This window comes from Oncorhynchus mykiss, chromosome 10 (genome assembly GCF_057628025.1).
Source record: "Oncorhynchus mykiss isolate SJ-2025 chromosome 10, ASM5762802v1, whole genome shotgun sequence".
NCBI classification, from domain to species: Eukaryota; Metazoa; Chordata; class Actinopteri; order Salmoniformes; family Salmonidae; genus Oncorhynchus; species Oncorhynchus mykiss.
This window is the reverse complement of record NC_143031.1, coordinates 19,173,152-19,188,287: the sequence shown is the minus strand read 5'-3', so window position 1 is coordinate 19,188,287 and position 15,136 is coordinate 19,173,152. Positions and strand designations below refer to the sequence as shown.

Genomic DNA, 15,136 nt, shown 5'->3' with positions numbered 1-15,136 from the left:
ACTAGCAACCTAAAGGTTGCATGCTGTGAGTGGCGCAGCGGTCTAAGGCACTGCATCGCAGTGCTAGAGGCATCACTACAGACCCGGGTTTGATACTAGTCTGTATTGTGATAGGGAGTCCCATAAGGCGGCGCACAATTGGCCCAGCATCGTCCGGGTTAGGGAGGGTTTGCCCGGGGTAGGCCGTCATTGTAAATAAGAATTTGTTCTTAACTGACTTGCCTAGTTAAATGAAGGTGTATTAAACTGGGATTCAGAATTTACACTCCAGCCCTGCAGGTGGCGTACTGTCACCTGCTTTGTTAGGGATTTGGCCCAGTTGTTTCTTTTTTGAACCGGGTCAAAGTTGAAAGTGCAGTTAGAGATGACTCATGGTTGCCTCTGCGGTACACGCCTGTCAGAATAAATTGCATTGAATAAAACCATAACCTATGCCACCCAAAATAATGTAGCTATGAATATTACGAAGATGAAATCAGAATGTGGGTGTCACATTGAAGCTCGTTTCGTGAATATTACACATAACCATAACAGGTAAGACCATTCCCATAAGTAGCTACCCCATTCATAGACACTAACTGCTTTAGCGCCGATTGAAGATAGTATCTTCTGAACGGGGATATTTTGTTATGAGCCCCGACGCTTGCTCTCAACAGTAACACACATCGCTTGCGGAACACCTGTAAGCATAACTGGGGGAGAAGTGTAACGTTAACTAGTTCATCAACTGGAGGCACACACTGCTGGTGGATCTGAGCAAACAGTAAGTGTAGATTTTCATTTGAAATATGATTTCTTGCTGATATGAAAGCACATGTTTAGAAACTTGGTTTGAAAGCGATTGCCTTTTTCTAAACGTTAAAACACAGCATTGGAATTGTATTTCACATGGAGCCAAATGTGGGAAAAATGTAACCACTGAAAAAAAGTGTTGCTTAGCGACTTCCCTGTTTTTGTGTTCCTGCATGGCTGCGCACAGCTGTTCTGCTTGGCTGACTGCTCCCGCTCGGCCGGCAGGTTGCTGCATGTGTGCACCCATCACTTGCGCCTTCTCCCCGCCGCCTTTCTGCTCTAGCCTCCTCTCCCTGCTGCTGCAGCGCCTGAAGTGAATGTATTAAATCGGTAAAAACGTACATTTTTAGAAAATATTATGTACTTTACTGCGTTTTTCTGTGCCTTTTAAATATTTAATCTGTTCCTTTTTGTTCTCCTTCAAACATTATTTTACGTTTTGCTTTGGATAATTTCTCATTGATTGAGAGACTGAGGGAGAGCATAAGCAAAGAGTTTTGTATCTAAAATATACCACATCCTGTCGTTTCCAATGGGAACAAATTAGTCATAGTAGGCAGAACAAGTAAAGTGGGCAGAGCCAAGTACGAGCTAGCAAGATCCTATTGGTGCGTTCTAACGTGTATTTGCATATTTCCGTTAGGGAACGCCTACTCTGAGGTGTGCATGTGCAATAGCTCAGTTTTTTTAAAACTTTGGCAAAGGGTGAAGTCTACAACACTTTGTCCACTCTGTTCGTAACAGATTGCAGTTTTGGTACCAGAACTCTATTGAGATCAAATGTTCCATTGATTACAAAATTTGCAGAATGTTGGTCAAAATCCATCTCCTTCCTTCTTCCACTGCCGGCCACTGGGCTTCCTTTCACTATCATAAATGCTTCACATTTATACTTTCAGTGAAATATCTGTCTCATTGTTCTATCTGTGGCATATGCAAAAACACAAATATTATTTCTTAATGTGCATGTACAAATTAGCAGTATGTCACTATTAAGTCATTTAGAGACTACTAGCGACAAATGAAGCAACCAGCTACTGTACTTTCCTTGAAAAATAGTTGGCAACTGCTGAAAAACCCTTCTCTGTATGTAGGGATTTGAGAGCTTATCGATAGCTAGCTAAAGTGACACTTTTATGTGATGATGTGTGACTAGATAAAGGACGTTACACAACTCTGACTGACTCTAACCAAGCCTCTTTCAGTCCTCTCTGTCAAACTGCCAATGACAACCTAATATCTAGCTCATGATGTTTTCTGTTTCATGATTTCTCAGGGGTGGAGATGTCATTGGCGTACCTTCGATTGTGTACCCAACACAGGTTAGCACTCGGAGCTCGGGGATATGCGACCCACATCAGTGACCGCAGGTCTCGGGAGCAAAAGGATGAGGGTCCAGTGTTTCAGTATGTTGGGAAGCAGAGAAAGCCCAACCACAAGGTGTTTGTATGGGGGTTTAGCTACACTGGAGCCCTGGGCATCCCCAGCTTTGTGGTTCCAGACAGTGGCAGAAAAAAGCCTAGGAAATACCAGCTCACTCCTTACCGTCTGGAGACAGAGCAGCAGGTAATGTCTGTTTAACCACAGAAACACTTAACTGACACACTATACATGTTTCTATACAATTTATGACAACTCTTTTTGTTCAATGCCAGTTGGTCTACAGCTAGGCCGTGTTTGTTTGGTAGGGCTGGGGCATGACGCTATGCAACTGAAAACGAAAATATGGGTTCTTATTGGACAAGTTCAGACAAGGTAGTTGGCTACTTCTGTTTCATAGCGTTATTCTCTTGTTTGGTGTCTACTGAAGACAAGACCGATTTCCGCTAATCAAGGTCTTTTTGACTGCTGAACAATTAATCAAATGGCCACCCAGACTAGTTACATTGACACCCCCCCCCCCCCCCAAACCACAGTTTTTACACTGCTGCTACTCGCTGTTTATTATCTATGCATAGTCACTTTACCCTTACCTACAGTTCATGTACAAATGACCTCGACTAACCGGTACCCCTCCCTGTACATAGCCTCGTTATTCTTCTTTTATTGTGTTACTTTTTTATTTTTTTTATTTTTTTTACTTTAGTTTATTTAGTCAATATTTTCTTTACTCTATTTATTGAACTGTATTGTTGGTTAAGGGCTTGTAAGAAAGCATTTCACGGTAAGGTTGTATTTGGTGCATGTGACAAATAACATTTGATTTGATGAGCAGTTGATTAGCTAAATTAAGTGTGTAAGTACTGGGCTGGAGCAAATGCCTTGCACTCCCAGGTCTCAAGGACCAGGGTTGGTGACCTGACCACTGCCTACCCAATACTACTTGACAGCACTTAGTTTTGGCCTCATATGTCTTCGCTCACTGTGAAATGCAACTGTATCCATGGCAGGTCCGCAGACCCTGAGGAAGGTACAGTGATGCCGAAATGTTGGTAAATACCCATTAAATTGCTGGGAGATTATTCATGGAGTGTGTGACTCTCTTTATTTTTATAGTTTATTTGCCGTTAGTCAGCACCTCCACACAAACTATTATTCTGGGTGTGCGCCAGCTCATGCTTTTTAGGTACGCATACTTGCCATGCATGCCGTTTTAAAATGATATGCGACCTGTTGAATACACAAGTGCTGTACTTGACAGTGAGTGACTGACTCCCGAGCTGGTCTCTCTCCTCAGATCTCCTCTGCAGCCTGTGGGTACGGCTTTACCCTCCTCTCCTCTTCCACCAAGGACCTCACCAAGGTGTGGGGCATGGGCCTCAACAGAGACTCACAGCTGGGCTTCCAACGCACCCAACAAGACCGCTGTAAGACACTCATTCATTCTATCGCTCCCCCATCCTCCATGACGAGCACTCTCTCCTTTCTTTTTTTATACACACGATCTGGGATCTTGCACTTTCAATTAATGACCAATTGATTGATGAAGAATATAACTTAACTAATGAGTTGAGTACAACTGCCTTTCCCAACAAGATTGTTTAACTCAATTGCTTGTTAACAATGTCCATCCCTCTGCTTTATAACAAACCAAGTGGCTGGGGCTGCAGTTTGTTGTTTTTCACATTAAGGATTACAGCTTTAACCTATTCAGCCATAAAAGTGCACCAGCTTGTCAACCGAGAAAGATTGGAGGATGTGCATAATTTGCTCGATGGTGGATGTGTGTTTTCAACAACTGCTGCACACTTTCACCAATCTTTAGTGTATATGAAATGGGATTTTATATTCCCATCAACTGCTTTAGCCGTCCAATATTCAGATGAATTTGTGCAGCGCCTGCCCTGAGCTGATGCCTGTGATCGAGCATGTGCCAGACTAGTCTGGGTGCCAGTCTGTTTCTGCTCTGTTGCCAAGGCTTGACAAAGACAGCAATGGAGTTTGCAAGAGCACAAACAGATCTGCGACCGGGCTAGTGTCAGACCATCCCAGTGATGTTTATAATCACCTAGTGTTCCCTCTCTAGATAAGAGCTATGACTATGTGCTGGAGCCCTCTCCGGTGCCTCTCCCCCTGGCCAGGCCCCAGCAGACCAGGGTGGTGCAGGTGGCATGTGGCCGTGCCCACTCCCTGGTGCTCACCGACTCAGAGGGAGGTAAGAGGCAACACAGAGGGTGACGTTTTGTTCTCACGTAAAACGACACTGAGCTGTGATTTGTGAGCAATGTGTGAGCAATGTGATTTGTGTTACACCTTCCTTTTATGATATCCCTGAGAAGGGGACTTTTATTTAAGTCTAATTAAGAGCATGAAAGTGTGAAACCTGTCTTGGATAAGCTCTCGTGACAGACATTCACATACTTGTAAGGAAATGCAATGGAAATCAAGTAAAATAGCTAGCTCAAGATTCTGAGATAATTTTTACCTTTGATAATATGCCTTCCTGTCTGTTTAGGGCAATTTTGCTCACTGTGTGTGCTTTGAGGAAAATGTCACACACAAACTAGGGAAAATAGGGGGGGAATTGATCTGGGAATTAGAGGGCTGATGGGTTCACATCCTAAAGACATTCCCCTACCGTTGTGCCCATGAACAAGCCCTTAACCTTCTACATGGAACTCTATTCCACATCCGGTAACTGATGCAAGCAGTAGACTCAGATTTAAAAAGCAGGTAAAAATACACCTTATGGAACAGCGGGGACTGTGAAGTAACACAAACATAGGCACATACACATAACATATGATAACATACGCACTATACACACACATGGATTTTGTGTTGTAGATATGTGGTTGAGAAATATGAGCCTGAGGGCACACACACTTAGTGTGAATTCTGTAGTGAATGTATTGCAGTGTTTTTCAAATTGTTTAACTGCCTTAATTCTGCTGGACCCCAGGCAGCAGCTAATGGGGATCCATAATAAATAGAAATACTACACATGGAAGCAAGCCAGGGCACTCCCATAACTGAGCAGGTCAACTCCGTAGGGTTAAGATATCAGTATGTGGTCCCTTACATGTTGAAAATATTGATGTTAATCCTTCCTACTATTTTTAGTAGATGTGTAATTTGAATCCGGACCTTTGCATCTGCACTTTGCAGAAATACATTTGAGCTGATGCTCGTCGAAGAGGGCGTCATAGTTGCGAAACGATTGTTCATTTGACGGCACTTTATTATACGGTACTCTTTCCGCTGGTATTTCCCTGGAATTTACTAGGAAGTGATGTGGTAACAATCTGTACTTTGAGGTACTTGCCTAAAAGAATATAACAATTGGTGACCGGTTATTCTCGTTTTATTTAATCCCAAATAAACAAACATGTAATTTATAGTTTAATACTGTGTTAATTACATTTGTACAATGTACTTAATAAGGAAATACCTGGTAATTTTTGTACTTCAAAATAAAGTGTTACTGTTCGTTTTACATACACAGCTCCATTTTCCACATTGTTAACAATGTTGTTAATCTAATCATACCCCTGGATCATCCTCCCACATGTTTTGTGTGTGTCTCTCTCCTTTCCCTCATTCTCTCTTTCAAAGTGTTCAGTCTGGGAAACAATGCCTATGGCCAGTGTGGGAGGAAGATGGTTGAAGATGAAGTCTACAGGTATGACACCACACACACCGCTATGAATTGTTTTCTCAACATATTACCTTATTACTGACGCAGTTGATCGGGCTGAAACCATGCTCAAAATGCAAAGAAAAGTCTACCTCTGCCGTTGTCATGCAACACGACCGGGTGTATGTTGAGTCATACTAGTGATGACTCATAGTGTCAAATCAATGCAGGCTGGAAATGTATTCACTCTCCAGGAATTTGATTGTGCTTTTCTGTCCAATGACTGCCTAAGTGCTCAGGTTGAACAACAATCCTATTATAAATGTGTGTTCAGGGGTCATATGTATCAGAGTTACAGTGCTGATTTAGGATCAGTTTAACCTTTTGATCACAATGATTAAGATTATAGGGACTGGGGGGGAGCTGATTCTAGATCAGCATGCCTACTCTGATACATATGGTCCCCGGTCTTTAGAGGCCTACTAAGAGTGAGCAGAGGAGAGGCTGACAGGGAGTGGGCAGAGGGGACCTTTTCTGGACAGACGGGGCTCCTTGAGTAATTGATTGATGACTTCTCCCCCCCCCCAGTCCCTGCTGATGACAAACATACCCATAACATGATGCTGTCTCCAAAATATTTGAAAATACAGAGGGTTTCACTCTGTGTTGTTTTGGAATTCACCCAACCCTGTAGTTTAAAATTTGGGCCTAAAAGTACATTTATTTGTCTTGCGGTATTACTTAACAACTTTCTTACAAATAGAAAGGATAATTTGTCATTTTTTAAAACACAGGCTTCTTTCTTTTCACTTTGTCATACAGGCTAGTACTATGGAGTGAATGCAATGTTTGTAATTTTCAAGTATTGTGGTGGCAGCATCATGGTATGGGTATGCTTGTCACCGGCAGGGACTGGGGAGTTTGTTAGGATCAAAATAAATATGAAAGGAGCAAACCCTAGGTAAAAAGTTAGAGGAAACCCCACCTCAGCCTTCTGAAAACCTAATCCTAGGATAGGATTTTATTTTTCTGCGGGACAGTTACACAATGTTTTATGCAACAGACACATCAGAATGGCTTTTCAAGAGATGTTGGGTGTTCATTGAGTGGTCTAGTCTCAGTCCTGGCTTAAATCTACTTAGAACATCTGAGACGAGGTTTAAATATTGCTGTCCATTATTGATCCCTAGCCAAATTTACCGAGCCTGAGCAATTTTGACAAAAACGATGGATACAGTTGAAGTGGGAAGTTAACATACACTTAGGTTGGAGTCATTAAAACTTGTTTTTCAACCACTCCACAAATTTCTTGTTAACAAACTATAGTTTTGGTAAGGTGGTTAGGACATCTACTTTGTGCATGACACAAGTACTTTTGTTGTAAAATTGTTGACAGACAGATTATTTCACTTAGAATTCCCTGTATCACAATTCCAGTGGGTCAGAAGTTTACATACACTAAGTTGACTGTGCCTTTAAACAGCTTGGAAAATTCCAGAAAATGATGTCATGGCTTTAGAAGCTTCTGATAGGCTAACTGGAGGTGTACCTGTGGATGTATTTCAAGGTCTACCTTCAAACTCAGTGCCTCATTGCTTGACATCATGGGAAAATCAAAAGAAATCAGCCAAGACCTCAGGAAAAAAAATGTTTTTTTTCTGGTCTAGTTCATCCTTGGGAGCAATTTCCAAATGCCTGAAGGTACCACGTTCATCTGTACAAACAATAGTATGCCAGTATAAACACCATGGGACTAAGCAGCCGTCATACCGCTCAGGAAGGAGACGCATTCTGTCTCCTAGAGATGAACGTACTTTGGTGCAAAAGTGCAAATCAATCCCAGAACAACAGCAAAGGACCTTGTGAAGATGCTGGAGGAAACGGGTACAAAAGTATCTATATCCACAGTAAAACGAGCCCTATGTCGACATTACCTGAAAGGCCGCTCAGCAAGGAAGAAGCCACTGCTCCAAAACAGCCATTAAAAAAAAAAAAGCCAGACTACGGTTTGCAACTGCACATGGGGACAAAGATTGTACTTTTTGGACAAATGTCCTCTGGTCTGATGAAACAAAAACAGAACTGTTTGGCCATAATGACCAGCGTTATGTTTGGAGGAAAACGGGGAAGGCTTGCATGCCAAAGAACACCATCCCAACCGTGATGCACGGGGGCGGCAGCATCATGTTGTGCGGGTGCTTTTCTGCAGGGGGGACTGGTGCACTTCACAAAATAGATGACATCATGAGGGAAAATTATATGGATATATTGAAGCAACATCTCAAGACCTCAGGAAGTTAAAGCTTTGTCGCAAATGGGTCTTCCAAATGGACAATGACCCCAAGCATACTTCCAAAGTTGTGGGAAAATGGCTTAAGGACAACAAAGTCAAGGTATTGGAGTGGCCATCACAAAGCCCTGACCTAAATCCTATAGAAAATTTGTGGGCAGAAGTGAAAAAGTGTGTGCGTGCTAGGAGCCAACCAACCTGACTCAGTTACACCAGCTCTGTCGGGTGAATTTTGGCCCATTCCTCCTAACGTATTGAGGGAAGCTTGAGGAAGGCTATCATAAACGTTTGACACAAGTTAAAGAATTTAAAGGCAATGCTACCAAATACTAATTGAGTGTATGTTAACTTCTGACCCACTGGGAAAGTGATGAAATAAATAAAAACTGAAATAAATCATTCTCTCTACTATTATTCTGACATTTCACATTCTTAAAATAATGTGGTGATCCTAACTGACCTAAGACAGGGAATTTTTACTAGGATTAAATGTCAGGAATTGTGAAAAACTGAGTTTAAATGTATTTGGCTAAGGTGTATGCAAACTTCTGACTTCAACTGTGTATGTTGCCCTAAGAGTTGTGCGAAGTTGGTAGAAAATCTTAATGAAAATGATTCACAGCTGTAATGGCGGCCAAAGGATCTTCCACCGGTATTAACTCTGGGGTTGAGACTTATCCAATTATGATATTTCAGTGGGGTTTTTCTTTTGTTCTTAATTTGAAAAATGTTCTAATAATTTTCTTTCACTTTGAAAATGTGGAGTAGGTTGTGTAGATCTTGAGGAAAACAATCCCTTTTTATGTTACATTTTAAGCCAGCAAAATGTGACTACATTTCAAAGGTCTGACTATCTGTCTATGTAATATATATCATCTATCTCCGTTGCAGTGCCAGTCACATCATTCACAAGATGGAAGGCTTTGACAGCCCAGTGACTCAGGTGTGTTCTGTGTAATGGGGACAGAAAGACACCTCAGCCATTATTGCTCCACCTTGGTCATTATTGTAAAGGAAAATGTGTTCTACATGACTCACCTTGGTAGATAAAGGCTAAATAAACAAATAATAGGATGGGGGGAGGGAAAGCTGATCCTACATCTGAACATAGGGGAAACTGCACCCCAGAGTGAAAATATGTTTGCGGAATAGGGAAACTGCAACCCAGAGTGAATATATGTTGTGTGCAGATGTTATATGTGACTGAACACTGTGGATGCCATGTTTTCCTGTAGGTTGTGTGTGGGCAGGACCACAGTCTGTTCCTGACTGAGACGGGCAAGGTATATGCCTGTGGCTGGGGGGCAGACGGACAGACAGGTTAGAAGCCCCCCCCCCCCCCCCCCCCCCCCCCCCCCCACACACACACACACACACACACACACATACACGCTGGGATAATGCCAAGGGGTTCCTATTAAGATAAACTGAGTCTCTATGGTTTATCAGTGTCTCCACCTTCTTCTGTACATTTCTCTCCAATATATCAGTTTATTTTTATGCAGAATTACAAAAATGTACTTAACCAATTAATGACCTTGTGCAAATATAGTGTTTCACTCCTGCTGTGTGAGCTTTACACATTTTTATCCACAAAGTACCTGAGTAGAAAATTGGTTGTAAGCGCCAAGGATAGAGCCATTTTACTCCTAAAAATAAAATAAATTCATGAAGCCTCTGTAGTCATAAGAGTCCAGATATTTAGGACACTTCATGAGCTGTCCTAACCAGTTAAGAGTTACCGGCAGGTGTCTTGATAATAGAAAAGGTCAGTAAGTCAGTGGTTCCTGAGCCACATGCAATTGCTTTGGCGTTTGTTTCTGAATTGATTACATCAACATACTCCAATCTACCTACATAAAACAGTATCTCTTGCACTTTTGACAATTATTTCACGAGGCCTGTTGTACGTCATATGCCAAAATACTGGATCCGTACCCAGGTCAATATGGACCGCGGGTCCCAACTACCAATTTATTTAACATTTTTTGGGTTTGTTTTGGGAACCCTGTCGGGCTTCGATCCCTGGTATCATATAAAAACAACTGTGTAGAATTGCAGGAAATTAGCTTTAAAACAGCAAAACATTTCTCTATCCCATGCAAAATGGGTAGAATTGTGGGAAATTGGCTTTAAAACTGCAACATTTTCTCACCTCCAACAAGAGGGGTGTGAACAGTTTGGGGTTGCAAGATGGGGTTTGTTACTACACCAATAAATGACAATATCAATCTGGACCTTTGCCACCTAGGAAATTTGTGTGACCGGACCTTCTCAAATAGTGCTTGAGTAACCCTGCACTAGGCTAACAAATAATTACTTTTTTATTATTTAATTAACATGTGTGTTATTTCAAGTTATCCCTTCAGAGGGCAATATCATATTGTTAAAAAAATATATCCTAAATTGGGTTTGGCTGTAAATTGGGCAGTTTGAAGGCATCAAGGGCTTCATGTTAACTTGGATTGTGTTTGAGGAAAATTATAGACCTTTCAACCGTTTTATGAAGCATTGGCAAGGGACTTCATGCCTGCTGTGCCAAAGAGATAGTTATTAAATGGGAGTGATGAGTGTGTTGACATAATGAACAATACATTTTTTATGGAATTGGTTAAAAAAAGGTTATATGCCAACATATTAGGAAAGAATTAAGAGTAGGCAAAGTGATTGTGTCAGGTTAAAATGATATAAAAAGTTTTAGCATTGCATAGAGTATGGAATATGGAATAAGTTTACAGCTGGCGATGCCTCGTCGGGATTGGTTATCCCCCATCATTTACAACAATGTCAATGAGCGTCATCACCATTTTTATTTTGCGGTACCTCAAACTGTTCTAATTACCAACTGAGAAACTCCGTTTGTCTGAGCAGTGTCTTAAAATCATCCTAAAACCTACTCTGAGCTGGAAGTTTAAAACAGGATTCCTAGGACCTTTTCTGAGAAGCTTTGTGGACACGGGCCCAAGTCTCTTAGTTCATAAAGAAAGAGCATCATTTTCATTAAGACACATGCATAGTTACACACATGCATAGTCTCCCACATACTCAACTGTTTTCTAAAGACCGCAACAACAAAACATTTCAGGTCTGGGCCACCACAACATGTGTGCCAGGCCGGTGGCTGTAGGAGGGGACCTGGCTGGTGTGAGAGTGCAGCAGGTGACCACCTACGGAGACTGCAGCATGGCCGTGTCCCAGGACGGCCAGCTCTATGGCTGGGGCAACTCTGAGTACCTCCAACTCTCCTCGGTCACTGAGGCCACCCAGGTGAGGAGCCAACGTAGTGCCCATCACAATCTCAAATCAAGTTTGCCAAACTTTGTGACTCTTGCTTCTCACAAGGCTATACTACAGTATATGTTAGCCTGGTAGAACCAGCTGCATTGACTGTTGTATTTCACTTCATGTATCAGTCTGGAATTTCTCCAATAGATGGGTGTTTGCAAATAAGATAAAATGGCTGTGCTTTGAATTAAGCCATCCTCTGATTGGTTGAAGGGAATCCAATTGCTGAAGATGGTTTTGAATAATACCGCTCAAATAGTTTCAATGAGCAGGAATGCTAGACTGAATTGTGAAATAGAAAGGTGAATGTAGCGTTCAGGCTGGTTCTACCAGGTTAAACTATAGGTACCACTATGTGTTCTTTTTCTATTTCAATGCGTGACCTTTTGTCCAGCTACTGACTTTATGTTCTCCCTCTCCTCAGATTAACTCCCCTCGACTCCTTCCTTTTGAAGGGGTGGGCAAAGTGACCCAGGTGGCCTGTGGAGGCACACAGGTGGCCATTCTGAACGGTGAGTACCGGGGCCCTGTTCCATTTCGGCCTATGGCCACTTCCATTGTTCCTACCTCTTCCATCTCTAGCGGGTTGATTTGCATCTAAAAGTGGGCGTGCCACCAGGATCACATTGGGAGGCCGCGTGCCTGCCGAGTGCTCGTTGCTAACTGGGATATTTACCAATCTGAGATTGTGAAAGCAATATGGTGGAAGCTCCAATTACACTATAGGAAGGTTAGGCATCACCATATTGCTAAAAATGATTGAGTCCTTTCAGATTTGTGAATATTGAGGAGGGTGTCTGTCAAAATGGACCTTGGCAGTAAAATAATAGATCACATGAACCACCACCATTAAAACAAAACTAACATTGCTGGACTGTATAGCATAGCTCCCCATTCAATAGACTTGTTTATCATATCCTTTCAATAAATAATATGTAGTGTGTCAGTAAAGGCGTGTTTGTCTTTACAGAGAGAGGGGAGGTGTTTGTATGGGGCTACGGCATTCTTGGAAAGGGCCCTAATCTCTCTGAATCCCAAACCCCTGAGCTGGTCCCTCCTACACTGTTCGGCCGCTCAGAGTTTAACCCTGCGGTGACCGTGAGCCGCATCCACTGTGGACTGAACCATTTTGCTGCTGTCACAGGTGGGTTAAGTCGCGATTTTCAGTATGTGGAATGATGTTGTTATGTTGGACAAAAAAAAACATCTTTAGAGTCACAAACTCACAATGTCACAGTTTAAGATGAATACGTTGGCATGCGGGAAGTAGGACTTACCCAAGAACTAGTAATGTGGTGTTCTACCATTCAGTGGATGATACAAGTACATGGAAGCATTCATATTTACATATTGTTAGCATTTTATTAACCCATTCCTTTTTCAAGCCATTGGATAAAATAATAATATGAAATATGTAGAATATCTACCTATTGCTTGCTGTTCCAGATCGTGGCGAGCTCTTTGTTTGGGGGAAGAATGTGAGAGGTTGTCTTGGTATTGGAAAGAAAGAGGACCAGTACTTCCCATGGCGGGTGAGACAAGACAGATTTCTTATCAATTTTTTTGCTGATTAGTAAATAACTTTTGCCTCAAAATACATTCAGTGCAAATTCTTGTCACTTACACTAACATTAGTCTCAAATCACATTTTATTTACTGTATTATTATATATTATACATTTTGTGATTTATTCAAATGACTTAGTGATAGTCCACTACAACATTGACAGGCGTATCAACGTAGCAGGCGTAAAAGAAAACGCCTGAGCGGAGTTCCCACATTTGGTTTTCAGTGGAAAAGGAGGCTAGTTTGATTGACATGTATCCCTGAAAACTGGATGCGTCCGTTTATTGGCAACTCCGCTAAGCTTACAACAACGTTTGTCCAATGTTTTCAGACATTAAATGATGTTGCATAGACCCATATGAGACTCATATGCCTGAATCTCATTCAAATGGAAAAGATGGGCACTGTCTAATATCATAAACTCAGATGGTACCCATCTTTATCATTCATTTGGGATTGAGGCATCTAGCTGGATCTACCCAACAGATGGTATGGGAGGTGGACTCACCTGGATATTAGGCCACTTTGATTTTGGAGTGAATCAGACCTTTTTTAGCATATTTTTTAAAGGATGCATATCTAGTCCATATATGTTTTAATGCTACATAACTGCATCTTATGGTAATATTTTGATGGTGTACTGTTTTCAATGTGTTTCAGGTGACTGTGCCAGGTCATGTGGTGGATGTAGCGTGTGGGGTGGACCACATGGTGGCGCTGGTCAAGTCTGTCATCTGAGCGTCCCCAGCCGGCAGGGACAGAGCCAGTAAGCCCTTCTCTTCCCTGTGACCCTCCCCCTCTATCACTGAGGGGTATCCGGGCCTGTTCAGACGCCCTGTTAGCCTCACATCCTCTGGCCGCCAATGGAGTCCTGAACCCCAGAGCCAGCTGTCCTCCATGGGTGGTAGAGATCCTCTGTTCCCGGCAATCTGGTGACTGTGTCCGCCATCGAACGCTTCAGTCTGCTCCCTGTGTGTCTGGCTAGCACAACATGGAGGCTGGGTTCACAGGCAACAGTCACTGCAGCACTCCATTAATCTCTATACACTATTGATCTGACACTAGTCATTGGGCACCCTTGTTGGATGATGTGATCAGTGGAGCAGAACTGATGCGGTGGAGTCATTTTCTTCCTGCAGAGAAGTGCTGAAACTTGACTGTCAGACCTCCAGAATAATGTCCTTATGGCATTTTACCTTCACTGTTGATTTTTTTTAATACACTGACAAAATTATAAACATGTTTCATGAGCTGAAATAAAATGTCCATATGCACAGAAAGTGTATTTCTCTCAAGTTTTGTGCACAAATGTGTTTACATCCCTGTTAGTGAGAATTCCTCCTTTGCCAAGATAATCCATCCACCTGACAGGAGTGGTTTATAAGTAGCGGATTAAACAGCATGATTATTACAAGTGCACGTTGTTCTGGGAACAATAAAAGGCCACTAAAATGTTGAGTTTTGTCACACAACACAATGCCACAGATGTCTCAAGTTAAGGGAGTGTGCAATTCGAATGCTGACTGCAGGAATGTCCACCAGAGCTGTTACCAGATCATTTAATGTTAATTTCTCCACCATAAACCACCTTTGACGTTTTAGATAATTTGTCAGTATGTCAACAGGCCTCACTGTGCCCAGCTTCGTGCGTTGGTCGAGGTAGGCGGCCTGTTCCTTCTTCCCCCAATCTGCGCAGCGCATTCAAATGCTAAAATGGCTTGTGTGATATTAGGTTTTAGTAATTTGCTCGGTTATTATCTGCGCTGTTGTGAAAATGCTGTTTTACCGAAACAAAGGTAAGTTACCGGAGACAATTTATCTGGCTATACCTGCTGAACGGGGCTTACAATAGATTTGGATTGTTCAGGTTCACCATCAGCAATAGTTTTGCTTTAAACTCTCAGTATAAGTGGTAGCTGTAAAGGGTCATGTTGATCATATATATATATAGGACAGCAATCACTTTTGTGAGGTGCACTGCATGGCCAAAGAGATCACTCAAAGACATTAGATGAGTAATATTTTGGGTGAAATTCAAAATCCTATATATACAGTACCAGTCAAAAGTTTGGACACGCCTCATTCAAGGGTTTATTTTTACAATGTAGAATAGTGAAGAAACTGAATTAACACACATGGAATCATGTAGTAAGCAAATAAGTTAAATCAAAATATTTTATATTTGA

The 15,136-nt window shown here is 42.0% G+C and overlaps 1 protein-coding gene across 4 annotated transcripts; it reads left to right on the top strand.

Annotated features, from left to right (window-relative positions):
* Positions 1-321: 321 nt before the first annotated feature.
* Positions 322-14,230, top strand: rcc1l (RCC1 like). 4 transcript variants are annotated; one of them, XM_036989836.2, is made up of 14 exons: positions 343-534; positions 657-763; positions 980-1,122; positions 2,069-2,358; positions 3,470-3,599; positions 4,259-4,387; positions 5,788-5,854; positions 8,991-9,042; positions 9,335-9,419; positions 11,185-11,366; positions 11,809-11,896; positions 12,355-12,528; positions 12,831-12,916; positions 13,611-14,230. In XM_036989836.2, exons 4-14 carry the CDS (start codon positions 2,077-2,079, stop codon positions 13,686-13,688), a joined length of 1,353 nt encoding a protein of 450 aa, XP_036845731.1. In that variant the 5' UTR covers positions 343-534; positions 657-763; positions 980-1,122; positions 2,069-2,076; the 3' UTR covers positions 13,689-14,230. The 4 variants fall into 4 exon arrangements, with proteins under 4 accessions (XP_021473331.1, XP_021473332.1, XP_036845731.1 ...); XM_021617657.3 differs by lacking the exon at positions 980-1,122 and having other exon boundaries at positions 333-534; XM_021617656.3 differs by lacking the exons at positions 657-763; positions 980-1,122 and having other exon boundaries at positions 322-534.
* Positions 14,231-15,136: the final 906 nt, after the last annotated feature.

Excerpts from the sequence above, each read along its gene's own strand:
- rcc1l (XM_021617656.3), top strand. The coding sequence starts at position 2,077 with ATGTCATTGGCGTACCTTCGATTGTGTACCCAACACAGGTTAGCACTC. Across the intron at positions 4,388-5,787 it reads GCTCACCGACTCAGAGGGAG|TGTTCAGTCTGGGAAACAAT; the intron begins GTAAGAGGCAAC and ends TCTCTTTCAAAG. Across the intron at positions 11,367-11,808 it reads CGGTCACTGAGGCCACCCAG|ATTAACTCCCCTCGACTCCT; the intron begins GTGAGGAGCCAA and ends CCCTCTCCTCAG.